This window comes from Nansenia antarctica (assembly GCF_963989245.1).
Source record: "Nansenia antarctica genome assembly, chromosome: 1".
Taxonomy (NCBI): Eukaryota; Metazoa; Chordata; class Actinopteri; order Argentiniformes; family Microstomatidae; genus Nansenia; species Nansenia antarctica.
In genome coordinates, this window is record NC_137674.1 from 31,529,675 (window position 1) to 31,543,864 (window position 14,190).

Below are 14,190 nucleotides of genomic sequence, written 5' to 3' on the forward strand. Positions count from 1 at the left end.
TTACTGCCTCCGCCTTCTATTCTTCTTATGCCGACAGTGGCTGTGTTCCAGGATGCATTCTTGCGCTCTATCTATAGTGTACATCGTACTTGGTATTCGCTCAAGACAGAGGGCAAGAACGCATTTTGGAACACAGCCAATGTGTCCAATTGCATGTACTCGTACAGACTACATCCCAAAGATAGAGACAAGACTTGTTGTCATGGTGAACAGGACTTTCACTATTGTATTTGACACAGTAAAAGGGGGTATGTGGTGTTTTGACAGGAGGAGCATTGCTCACTTTGTTGAAGAGGGTGGTGAACACCTCCTGGTGATTGCTCATGTCTATGCCCCCATACAGCCGCAGCAGCTCGTCCTCATCCTCAGCCATGGCCTCTTCAAATGACTCACACTGGATGATCAGGTCCTCGTCCTCCTCCTCCCTGTCCATCACACACACACACACACACACACACACACACACACACACACACACACACACACACACACACACACACACACAATGTCGATTCCATCCAATCATGTTGAATCATGTTTAAGAGCATATTTACCAGGTTACATAAAACAACAAACGTCCCAGGAAGAATGAGGGCAAAAAATATATAATCTCACCTCAATTTTGGCAGTATGTCGAGTAGTTGCAATCCTGCAGAACATGAAACCCGCGTTAAATGTGACAAGTTTAAACACGGCTTGCCTCACCCATTTCTACCCAAATCCCTGATATTATACCACGTTGGAAAAATACAGAATAGGGCAGAATTCGGGCGTAAATGCGCCGATTGCAGTAATCTTACCAATTACGGTCTGGCAGTGCGGCAGGGGTGAGAGACAACGTTCAAAACGAAATAAGCTATTATTTATTAGAGTGAAAATACAACATGTGTCGCCATATACTTAGTTAAAGTGGCTACATATCTGTTATAAATACCGAGAACACGTGAAAAAGACGCCCACTGGCACTATGAAGCCAATCAATCAATTTAACATCAAACTGTCGCCAAAGTGTCTCTCTTTTGTTAGAAGTGTTCCCCCTGGTAAGTTTATCTATTTTCCTGACTCATGCATCATGGATAACACGTGTCAAGGACCATAGCATTCTCCCAAACAGTCGCAAATTAACTCGCCCCCACCATGAATATACAACGTAATTTGGGGGAAGTCCAGTGGTATAGTCTACGTCAGGGGTCGGGAACCTTTTTGACTGGGAGAGCCATAAAAGCCAAATATTTCTAAATGTATTTCATTGAGAGCCATATAGTATTTTTAACATTATGTGTCTTACTTTTAATGCGATTTCTGGTGCTGCATGGTTTTGCTGATAGTCTGGTTCATACGTGGTGAGGTTGAGCTTCATGCAGGCGTTGAGGCTTCCATCAGTTAAACGTGAGCGTAGGTTGGTCTTAATGTTCCTCATATGCGAGAATGACTGCTCACATACATATGTAGAGCTAAACATGGTCAATACGGCAATACTAACACGCTGCATTGTGTGGTATGTCACAGGAAGCTCGTTCCAAGTTTTCAGAATCAGCTGGTCTTCAGGTTGAAGTTTTTTCATTTCTGTCCACTTGTGTTCCCTCGCCAGCTCTGCTCGCTGTCACGCAAGACTTTCCAACTCTCCATTAAGTGTCTTGAACTTACTCATCCACATGTCTGATGCCTTCAGGTCAGCAACTTCCAGCTCAAAGTCTCCCATAGAGACCCCAGGGATGCATGTCAGGTCGATTTTGTCCACTGCACACTCATGTGGATGAGTGATGAACTTGAAAAGACCAGTGCGCGCACGAAATTCTCCAAAACGTGCTTTGAATGACTGCAGGAGATTGGACGTAAAGCCAGCTAGCTGCTGGAGATCCAGATGTTGAGTGGAGTCACTTGCTAAGCATGCATCTCTAAATTGTTGCAGTGTTACAAAGTGCAGAAGACGACCTGTTTCAATGTCCCTGAGAAAGACTTCCAGCTTGCTTTCAAATGCAAACACTGCTTGTTGAAGGGATGAGATTGTATTTCCAATACCTTGCATTTTCACATTGAGCTGGTTCAGATGGCCTGTTATGTCCACGAGATAGTGAAACTGCAGGAGCCAGTCAGTGTTGTCTAGCTCAGGATGCTTGACGCCTTTCATTTGAAGAAAAGTCCGGATTTCACTCAGGCAAGCTGCAAAACGGCTGAGCACCTTTCCCCTTGACAACCAACGCACGTTGCTGTGTAAAAGCAGACTGGGATAATGATTCCCAACTTCTTCTAACAGAGCTTTAAACTGGCGATCATTTAAAGCTCAGGCAACAATGAAGTTGACCACTCGAATGACCAGCGACATCACCTCACCTAGCTCCTGGCCACACGTCTGAGCGCAAAGCGCCTCCTGGTGCAGGATGCAATGAAAACTTAGGATGGCTCTCTTTTCATGTTCATGGAGAAGCGCTACAAATCCTTTGTTCTTCCCCAACATACAGGGTGCACCATCAGTACAGACAGAAATACGTTTATCCATCGGCAGTTTTTTTTCTTTAGCAAACTCCATGAAAGACGTGAATAAATCCTCTCCTCTGGTTGTCCCTTTCATTGGCAAAACAGCCAAGCTTTCCTCACGCAGTGTGTCACCTGCAGCATACCTGGCAAATATACTGAACTGAGATAGATGGCTAACATCTGTTGACTCATCTAACGCGAGAGAAAAGTATGTCACCGTCACCGTGACACCCACGCAGTTGCTGTTGACTCGTCTGCACTCTCCGCTGTAGCTCCTCGCATGCCTTTTTCCTGCTGTCCCCCGCTGGATATTTCGATGCAAATGAAGCATGATGCGTATCGAAGTGCCGCTTTATATTTGACCGTTTCATCTATGCAATTTTATCATTGCATATTAGACATACCGCAGATCCTGCGATCTCCACAAATGCAAATTCCTCTGTCCACGCAGCCTGGAATGCACGGTAATCGTCTTTTTTTCTTTTTGCCATCTTTCTCGTTACAAGGGTTGAAGCGTATAAGCTAGTTCACTATCTGATCAAATTGTTTTTTATTTATTCACCTTTACAACGACCTCTGACACTCTCGCGAGACATTGGTTCCCGACCCGACCCACGGGTCACGGGTCATGGGTCCCGTGAAGAGTCCCGTGAAATTTAACTTCAAAACGAATTTCTGTTTACTTTAAAATGACACAGTATTATTACGCAATATCACAAGTATTTTAAAATCAGTTCCAAACTGATTTTTTTTTTCGATTTTTTTTTTTTTTTTTTTTTTAACTTTTCAACCCAATTGTCTGGGAGCCATATGCCGTCACCGGAAGAGCCATATATGGCTCGCGAGCCATAGGTTCCCGACCACTGGTCTACGTGATACGCAGGACTACGACGTATACCCACTAGGAAAGGCCAAGGATTTCCATATACCCACTTAAAAATGTGTGAGGAATCGGATACGTAACAGTGTTTTGTGACGTAACTTTCACTTTCATTCATAAAATTCACCCCGTCTGAGTTACGAAGCACTTGACTTCTGGACCATTGGGACTGACTATAGCGTCATATACCATCAACGGGGGGAGATGCGACATGAAATATGTCAAAATGCAGCACTATCATGCACAGATCAGCCTTATAACATGTAATGTTATATATATATATATATATATATATATATATATATATATATATATATATATATATATATATATATATATATATATATATAACGTTAGACAGACGCATATTTATTTTTTATGCCGTTCCGAAATGAACGATATGAGGCTGGGAGGGGAAAATCACAATATATACCCACTAGAAAAAACTAGACTACACCACTGGGGAAGTCATAACATTACAAACTGACTGGAGGTCATTCTTGCTGCAATTCATTAAAAAAAAAAAGTCATATGAATGTGCAGCTCATATCGGAAATGTGAGGTTTGCATGAGCCTATGGTCATAGACTTTTCCCTCAATATTCAGGTGTTTAGGGACAAAGATTGGGGACAAGCCTATAGTTAGAAGCGCCCGGTGACAGATTTGTAATGTAGCAATGGCAGATGACCTACTTTTCCCTGTGCATTCCCGCGGGAAAACTCTTTCTCATCAACAATTTGCCACAGTTTGACCTTGCAGATGATTATGAATCTTTGATGAGAAGCCTCGCTGAGAAGTGATGATATTGTAGCGAACGGCGGGATAGAGTAGTTGGCGGGGTTCGGACACCTGACCTTCCGTTTACAAACCGGCCGCGCTAGTTACAACACAAAGAAGTAGAACTTCCTTGCCAGAGCAGCTAACGGGCTAGAACAGCCATGGGTGTGGTCATTTGACCCTGTGAGTAAAATGTTATAATTTTGCACTTGATCAAACTTCAGGATCCTCATTTCATGACTTTTCCTAGATTATGTGTGCTCTACCTCCCAGTATCCTTACATTTTCAAAATCACATCAGAATAAGCCAGTATAAAGCTATTTTGCCGTTTTTCTTTGTAGGGAGGCGGGCTAATTCACAAGACGGCCAACTAGCGGCCATTGTGTGTAAGCAGCAGCTTCCCATTGTGAAGACTTTGGTAATCTGACCTGCGACTGCGAGGTGGCTCTTATACTGTAGTAGGTAAGTAGGCTGTTCTAGACTAGCGTTATACAGGATCGCTACAATACAACCAATGTGCTGTACCGATAAACTCCTTGCGCAGCTTGTCTCTCTGTCGAAGGTCATCTGTCCCAAAGATGACGGCATTAATGACACTGAGGAGGGTCACCATGTAGGGGACGTTGTCTGTGGCCTGCATCTCGTTCATGATCACACTGAAGCGATACTGCTGAGTCTTCACACCCTAGAACACCAAATGAACACATGAATAGGGGTCATTGACACCCACTAGATGTGCTTTGATATTGACAAGCAGGTATTGTACGGGCAACAAAGGATGTAATGTATATGATCTCTTCTATAGCCTCTCACTTACTGTATGCAGTTTATCAAGTGTATAGTATAAGACATTACTAGGGGAAAGCAACTAGGCTATATGTAACAGATAGTCTTCACACCCTAGAACACTAAATGAACGCATGAATAGGTGTCATTGACACCCACTAGATGTGCTTTGATATTGACAAGCAGGTATTGGACGGGCAACAAAGGATGTAATGTATATGATCTCTTCTATAGCCTCTCACTTACTGTATGCAGTTTATCAAGTGTATAGTATAAGATATTATAAGGGGAAAGCAACTATATGTAACAGGTAGCTTAAATAGCTTTAAAAAAGCTTAAATAGTCATGTCATCCAAGATTTCACCTCTAAAGTCCAGCCTTACCTAGTGCTAATTGGTGCTACCTGTTACATATGATTGCTGGGGCAATCGGATAGAAATAGAATTACTATACATAAGAGGCTTTACTGCTGAAAACGCATAGTATAACAATCCTGACTTCCCGGATCTCTTACGGTTGATCTAAATTATTTCCAGACATTTTCATGTTCTGCAATGATTCTTCCTTTTCACAAATGCCACTAAACCTGTGTAAACAATGGTATATTCATCGCCCCTGCCTATGAGTCTTATGATCTCTATCCTGTATGACACTTGCCTTATAGTGGTCCCTATGAGCGAGTCTTATGATCCCTGTCCTGTATGTCACTTGCCTTATAGTGGTCCAGGGAGTCCAGGGCCAGACGGTAGCCATCGGAGGAGAACATGCTCAAGGCAGCCAGGAGCTCAAAGACCTGCTTCTTCACCATGGTGTTGGAGGTGTCCAAGGCTGTAGAAACACAGTCAAAGACTGTGATTATTAACCCTAACCCTGTGATTATTATCTGGTCCATATTCCTGTCGACCAATCTTTCCTCTTTCTCTCTCTCTCCCTGTTCTCCCTCTCTGTTCCCTGTATGATGTTTTGGCTTTTTTCGGACAACATCACCTGAACTTTGCACCTTTAAGAAGTAATGTTAAGATAAGTGTATGTGTGTATATGTATGTGTGCGATCTGTATCCCTCACACTTTGACTCCCTGAAAAACTCTTTGTCTGTGTGAAAGACTTAACTTGGAACTTGGCCGGAATATGTTTTTGTACAAATCAATGAGGACTTTACTCGTCCTTTCGCTTTGTTGTGAACCAAGTTACCTCATTGCTCCTCCTTAAATCTGCTAAATGTCTTTTGTGGGGGTAATCTGACATTGAATGCCATAATGTCTGAATTGAACCACAATTCTCATCATAAACCATTATGAATGTGCTGATTGTATGGCTATTGCATTTCATGAGGCTCGTTTGAATCATCAGCACTTTGTGTTCAAAAACATTTAGTTTGGCCTCATCACAGAGAGAATGATGCCACCACTGTTTTCTTAAACGACAAACACTGTCTCTGTGTACTCATAACCAGATGCTTCTCCGACCTTGGGAGAGCTTGCGGATGTAGCCCTCATTCTCCACGATGAAGTGGATCCCCACCGAGGAGTTCATGATGGCGCGCACGCAGCTGACGCAGGTGAGCTGCAGGAGGGCGTCGGCGATGCGGGAACATCCCCGGCCAGAGAGGCGGTCGAGAGCCTCCAGCAGCAGGTCCAGTCCACTCAGCTCCAGGAACTGAACCATCCAGGACTGGTCACTGCCCTCCAGGCGGCGCTTCAGCCCAGAGTAGTTGACCATGGTGGGCACCTGGAGCAGCCGGATGCACAGCTCTGGATCGGCGCTCTCCAGGTTGGCCTCCACCTGGGTGTCAGAGTCCTGGGAGGAGCCCAGACGGCCCCTGACGGCCGCCCACTTCCTCTTCCCCTCCGAGCTCCCTGACATGGTGACGATGATGGGCAGGAGGGTCTGTCTGGAGGGAAGCGCAATTCAAAGTCAATGTAATCAAAGTACCGCACATGTGTTTTTGTTTGATAGAATATAATGCACTTTTAACACCTTTTTGAAAATGTGTTTTATTTGAAACCTTTTTCCACAGGTTTATTATAAAGTGCAGAAAATGGTGTAAGGGTAAGCCTATTATGCCATATTCTGGCCACACACACACACACACACACACACACACACACACACACACACACACACACACACACACACACACACACACACACACACACTAATGTGACCTTCAGACCGGCCTCTGTGCTTATACAGTACAGGCCATAGTTTCAATACTATCCTGATTAGAGGATGCAGACCAAACCATGGAGGCCTTTATCACACAGGAAAACACTCATAGGAAATGACAACTCTGCACATTTGGGGACAAGTGAAAGACATGTCAGCAGTCCTGTCATCACTAGCCCTGCCAAACCTCTAAACTTAATCCTGCAATGAAAGGAAAGAGACTCATTTGTCAGCTAATCGACAGCAAACGCAAAGACAGGCACATTAGTCAGTGCATTGTCAATGGTAAATATTATGATGTGGATATGCTTGATGTACTTTATGTTTAGTATGGCCAAAAATGCACTACTTTCAGGGTGTGTTTTAGGTCTGAATATGACTTTGAAGAATCATCTAGCTTTTCAGAGTAACAGATCCAACTATAAACAGATGATGACGATGATGATGATGATGATGATGATGATGCGTAATACACAAAAACAGCCATTGTGGAGTGAATGTCATTCCAGGGATGAATGACCAATATGCTCATGTCTGGTCATGGAACATAAGCTGGCACTGACGTGAACGCAAACATTGATCACACAAGTGCCTTTTTCTGGCAAAACATCAGAACAGCTCCCTCTCTTAGCAACCTGCCCCGCCCTGCCTACTCAAACACCCTGTGCAGTGTGCTCTGTGTAACCAGCGTAAGCAACCTCCTATACCTCACACAGCCATAACAGAACAGGGATTTAGACTAAAGAACAAGGTACTACAGTCGTACTCAGAAATCTAAATACTTCAATCTATAAAGGGGTTTGATGGTCCAGCAATCTATTGGACTAAAGTAGGGATTACGTTCTCCTGCTGGGACCCCATTAGTCAGTTCAGACTTGGCAAGGCTAACCTCCACAGAGGAATCACTGGACGAGAACTATAGACGGCCACACTGCAGTCCCGCACGCTGCGTTCTGAGAGGGAGCCAGGGAAAGACTAGGGGATGAATTGTTAGCCACCATCTGTCTCTATTTAGACAATACGTGGCCTCACTTAGGAATCTGGGCTATTTCAATGATGCGTCTGCATGGCATTTTACACAAAAGGCTCTCATAAAACACACTGAAGAAAATGTCGTTTTCAATTCACTGCGATGACAATAATGAGATTCCTCTCTAGGACAGGAGGAAATTAACATGACACAAAAAACCCTCTGTAACGGATTGTCAGCTCCTACAAATTGGATTTCTATTCACTTCACAAGTCAAGACACTATTAATTCAAGGTAACATCTGAAAAGAAAGAGTGGCTCTGTTTATGACGCTTCGCATGGGATTTGTTGTCTTCAGCCGGTGGTGGCAGAGCTGATTCAGCCTGACTTATTCCGCCAGTGGTTGAGCGTTACCGTGGCAGCACAGGCAGACAATGCCCTTTCACAACAGGCCTCCTCATCCCCCTTCAAAGAGGTCTGTTCATTAGCTACAGCATGGAAGGGAATGTCTCCTGCTTCACTAGCCGCTTTCTGAAGGCCTAATAGGATTTATTCCCAACAATGATTTGATGAACAACTTATCTTTGAGATCTACGGTGTATTGAACTGTACAGACAGAGTGCTGTACAGTAGGGCCAATTAAACATCAGTCACAACAGCTAGTCATGGGAAAGAACGCACAAAAATGCAATGTCATGATCTCAAAGCCCAGTTCCCTTCCACAATTGGAGAAGCGCTAGCAGCGCTGTAACAGGGTTTCCTAGAAAAGCGAGCAGAACTTCCCAACATGGGCCTGGAAAGGGACAGGACTTTCCTGGGGCAGGAAGCACAAGACAAACAGGCTGTCACAACAGGTTCCTCTTATTATTCAATTTCATTTCCCTCACATGCCTGGCCTGCCCTCATGTTGTAGGGTGATTCTGTTTGTGTACCAGCAGCTGAGAGCTTTCATATTCAGCCACAAGTCATCCTTATCAAAAGGGGAGGAAGGCACATTTTCTATTGGATTATTGCCTCTGCACATTCTTCAACTTTAACATCTGACCCGGTCTCCGTGACAACTCCCAGAACACTCCCACAGATTCTCTGTGTGTATCCAACAATGAGCCCACGCTCCTGCACTCGAGGGATGCCAGCATCAAACAACCCGGACCTGACCCAACCCACTATTGTTGTTGTGTAAATGCAAAGCTCTTGAGTAAAGGAGATTATCCCTGTTGTCTTGTATTAGTCAGCCCACTTGAGTGTACAGTGTAGGTGAGCATACATATGTGTCTGTTTGCACTGATTGCATTTTAGACAAGGTTTCTGTAACCAACATAGTCATTAAAACTAATTAAATGATCTGTAATACAGAGTTGGATGGGGGGAAAGTTGAGGCCCATGAAGATTACGTAGGGATTTGTTTTTCTTTCACTGGAATTAGAGACTACCATGAACACATCAAATCCTTTTAGTCCTTACTAAGCATTGTTGCCTCTAAGTAGATCACTATCACTGTTTTTTATAAATGCAATCTTAATCAAAGTTCCTAATGTGTGTGTAACGTTTTTTTTCTTCTCACTTTCACTTGGAACCATTGTATTCATCCTAGCTGTTATCTCTGGCGTTTTGGTCCAGCATAATCCAATGATTGATCCCCCCAAAATTATACATTAACCGTGTGGTGAATTCCCCTCTGAGTTGTGTATTTATTTACCCTGATTAAGTTATTAATAATTATTAATAAGGCGGCCATATAAGAATATTAGCAAATATTTGGAAACGCTATCGCTATCTGATGTTCATTTTCCAGTAGCCCACTGATGTCCTGCAGTTCCTCCCGAACTGTCCCCCCAACTATATTACTTGACGCTATTTTGAAGTCACTATTATATACTAATGTACTTCTCCTCCAGTGCTGATGTGCTGCTTTTAGTCTCTCTCAGTCTGGGTCTGAAGATTTATTTGGACCCATCTCCCTTGGCTTGAATCCAGATTAGTCACTTAAAGAAATGATGGCGGTATGCCACGCCAAGGCCTCGGGATTGGTAAATAAGTCTCAAACTGAATTTGATTTGTGTACCTAAACCTGCTTATAGTGGTACTGGAGCAGTATAAACATGCATTTGGCTGACTTGGAATGAGTAAATACGGATATGTTAGAATGCAAATCATAGGTGCGAATGAGTTGGACATAGTTTTTTTTGTTGCAATTACCGGTACCCATTTGACATCATGATGAATGACATATAATTGCACAGGTAACCCATTCCTGCATTTATTAAAAGGGGACAGTATGACCATGTAAACTGTACTGTCCTGCATCCAACCATTAATTTCTATGAGAAACATACATTGGATTTTTTTCTCTGTGCCCAGCATTAATCACTGAAATTAATTATGTTCAGATATTCACTCATGTCCTACATTTGGGTGTTATAATAGTTGAGTGGAGGAAAATTGTTTGTAATACCCTCGATGCATTGAATATGATCCAGTTTGATTCGATCGGTCAGATGTTGTATTGCTGTGGTAATATATGTTTGCCCGATGTATTAAGCAGTCGGATTGCTGTAGGAAGATATTTGTGAGCGAAATTAGGAGATTCAATGTTTTGAACCGTATCTACTTTGCGCTCTTGTCGGCTCCCATCTTTGAGTTGCCGAGGGGACAATAACGGGAACACTGGACATCTTATAATGATTGAGACAGTGTACACGATTCCCCCAGACCACACAGGTCAGTATTAAAGTATTTTAACCTGCCAACTAAAGTTCCTATACCGATGCGGCAAAAAATACAATTTCTTTCCAAACGCGCGTGTGGCGCATCTTCCTTACCTGATTTTATGCCATAAATAACCACTGGGAAGAATTTCGCCCTTCGGTTGCGTTCAGATAAAAGCCCCCTTTTCCGACCTTCAGACGCCGTTATTCTCTCCCCTTATTACACCACCTATCCACTATTTCCACAGTGCAGACTGAAGGGGAAAGATGTGTGGGGTTTCCAGTTTGATAGTCCTCCCCATCGTTTACACAGGATTGTGACGGCGGCGCTGCAGGCACCGCTGGATAGCCCCTCCCTCGCCCGGCGCTCAGCTGGAGGAACACTGTTGGCATGGAGTTGGAATGAAACTCTAGTCTCTCTCATATTATTTGCAAATACATCTATTATTATTTTTATGATTTTATTTTATTTTATTTAACCTTTATTTAAACAGGCAGGCCAATAAGAACTAATTCTTGATGAAATAAGCAATACATGAAAATATCCATATCAGCATACTCATTGATCATTTAGATGACTTATTAATCATATTTAATTACAAACAGACATAGGCTGTATGTTACAGTTACATACAGTCATGTGAAAAAGATAGGGCACCCCATGAAAACATTTGTATTTTTCAACATGTTTAAATGAACATTTGATCTTCATTTTTAACAATATTGAGAAATCTCTAATATATCTAAACAAATAAAACCAAAAAAACATTGAATCAAGAGCACCACATCAGCTGCAAATGATTAGAACATTGTTGGAGAGGATTTCGACGGAGCCTATCTTATTTAAACATTAGACATTTAGTTAGGTTTGCTTTTGAGTCTGCAGAGAAGGGATTTAAAAAAGATCTCCAAACTCCAAAATCAGCCATTTCACAAAAAAGGTGGGCTGGTGTGGACTGTGAACAGTGGCCTATCTCGTGAGGGGGTCAATGCCTTATCAAGGTAGCTCTAGTAGGCCTGGCAGGTAGAAGGCATCAGATCTGCATGATGGTCTGTGTTCAGCTCTCCCTCTAGTTTAGCTGAATGGTGAATTTTCTGCTTGCTCCGGCAGTACGGGTGAAATGATGAGACTGACACAATTCGGTTTGATTTCCTTCTTCCTCTAATAAACAGATTGTAAAACTGAAAACACATTGATCCATTAGTACATGTAAATAATTAACAGTGAACGAACTAACAGAAAAGATTCAACAAACTACACAATCATTCAGAGCTCAATTTACCAATTCCCATCTCGCTCTATACTGTCATTCCGATTCCCTGCCACCCAGATTACCTCCATTAAGCCCGCCCCCATTTCTATCTAAGCCAATCACTCTCTGCATGCATACTTTTACCCAATCAAATGAATCAAACAATAAAATAAACTCCCAATCAAATACCCTCCCATGGATTAGCCAAACACCTCCCACTTGGTCCATTGGTCCTTTGTGCCTAAATGGACCACAACTTTCCCTCTCTTTAATACAGTTATTTTCTACTGCTCCTCCACGGGAAGCAGCACGACCACCCGCCCAACGTCTCGGTCGAGCGTTGGGAAGAGATCGTGGCCCTCGCTCCTTCCTCGTCCTGAATCACCCACGCCTTCTTGCGCATCTTCAATAGGGTGCCAGCCAACCCCTCGTGGTTCGCCCCATGGGCCTCCCCTGCCAACAGAGTGCTGATCCATGCAGTGTAGGGGACAAGTGGGATTCCCACCTCCTTCGCCTCCTGGATTCCTCCGGAACACACCAGCAGCCCCGGCCCTTCGACCCTCTCAACTACCAGTCTGTCCCAAGTCGTCTTAGGAAACTCTGTTCCATCCTGTGCAGCCATACACAGGTCGCGGAAAGCTGCGTTCAGCTCCTGGACGCCGAGGCTAACTCCGCTTCTTGTCTCCCTCGGGCGTGTAGCCTCCCACTTTGCGTCTTCTGGAGCCCTCCTGCAAACCAACCACTGCCTAACAGCTCGCCGGACCCACCCAACTACCCGAATGAGCCTGCCTATCTCACTGAAGCGTTCTGGCTCAATCAGGTCCATGAGAGCAGCGCCCCAGATTGAGATTGATTGATTGAGATTGAGATAACGTTTATTGCCACTATGCGTTACACATATAGGAATTTGCTTCGTCACCACAGCAAGTGCGTTTATACTTTTTTCACATATCAAAAAACAGGACAACACAACAACAACACAGGACAGACAACAGTGCATTGGATAGTGCGGTATAAAGTAAAGTGCAGTGCAGAGTTTTTTTTTTTTTTTTTACAGAGTCCAGTTCAGTCCTGGGCAGACTTGGGGGCGGGGGGGGGGGGGAAGCCAGAGTCATTTAACAGCCTGGCGGCTGAGGGGTAGAAGCTGAGCCTGTGGCGGGCCTTAAGTGCCTTAGGCAGCCGCAACCTTCTTCCAGAGGGAAGCAGGGTGAGGAGGCCGTGGCCGGGGTGGAAGGGGTCAGCCATGATCTTCCTTGCCCTCCTCAGAGCCCTGGTGTCATGCAGGGAGTTGAGGGAGGGCAAGGGACAGCCGATCACCCTCTCTGCTGAACGTCGCACCCGCTGCAACTTGGCCTTGTCCTTGGTCGTTGCAGCAGGGAACCAGGTGATGATGGAGTGGGTGAGGATGGATTCTATGATGGCCGTGTAGAACTGGACCATCATGGACCTCGGCAGCCTGAGTTTCCTCAGCTGCCGGAGGAAGAACATCCTCTTCTGGGCCTTCTTTGTGAGGACCTCGGTGTTCTGCTCCCACTTTAGGTCCCGGGAGATGGTCATGCCTAGAAAGCGGCATGACTCCACGGAGGCCACCGGGGTACCTCCCAGCGTGATGGGAGGGGGCAGGGCTGCTTTCCTTCGGAAGTCCACCACCATCTCCACTGTTTTTAGAGCATTTAGCTCCAGATTGTTTAAGCTGCACCATCTCTGCAGCCCCTCGATCTCACCCCTGTAGGCAGATTCGTCCCCCCCGGAGATGAGGCCCACCAGGGTGGTGTCGTCTGCAAACTTCAGGAGCTATCGCTATTCAGAGCCTCTCCCTCTCATGCTCGGGGTCCCTGGAACTCCCAACCGGTGTGGATGTCCCCTTTGCATTTGCTTCCTCCTCAATGCCGCATTTCGGGTCCAGCCCCTTCCTCGCCTGAGCGCGTGTTACAGCTGCAGTGAACGCTTTCCGTTGCAGCATGCTCACGCTGTCTCGAGCACTTACAGCCACTCCCCTGGATGTTTCCTCGCTCAGCTGATCAGCCAGCACCAACACCTCTGACTCTGGCTCCACATTGGCCCTCGTTTCTGCAGGCTGGCCCTCTTTGCTCCTCCCACTTTGACCCGACTGGATCCGTGGTTCCGGAGCGAAACCTCCAGCGTTGAGCGTCCTCTCGATTCCCTCCGT

General features: G+C 44.8%; 1 protein-coding gene across 1 annotated transcript in view; it reads right to left on the reverse strand.

The window, feature by feature from the left end:
* LOC308175592 (inverted formin-2-like) overlaps positions 1–6,786 on the reverse strand; it is a gene marked incomplete at its 5' end in the record, with an annotated part of 16,766 nt that extends 9,980 nt beyond the window's left edge. Inside the window, 5 exons of the mRNA XM_080550246.1 lie at positions 284–425; positions 616–649; positions 4,662–4,821; positions 5,635–5,750; positions 6,390–6,786. Of these exons, the coding sequence (XP_080406372.1) occupies positions 284–425; positions 616–649; positions 4,662–4,821; positions 5,635–5,750; positions 6,390–6,786 (849 nt within the window). The remainder of the gene's footprint in view (positions 1–283; positions 426–615; positions 650–4,661; positions 4,822–5,634; positions 5,751–6,389) is intronic.
* Positions 6,787–14,190: the final 7,404 nt, after the last annotated feature.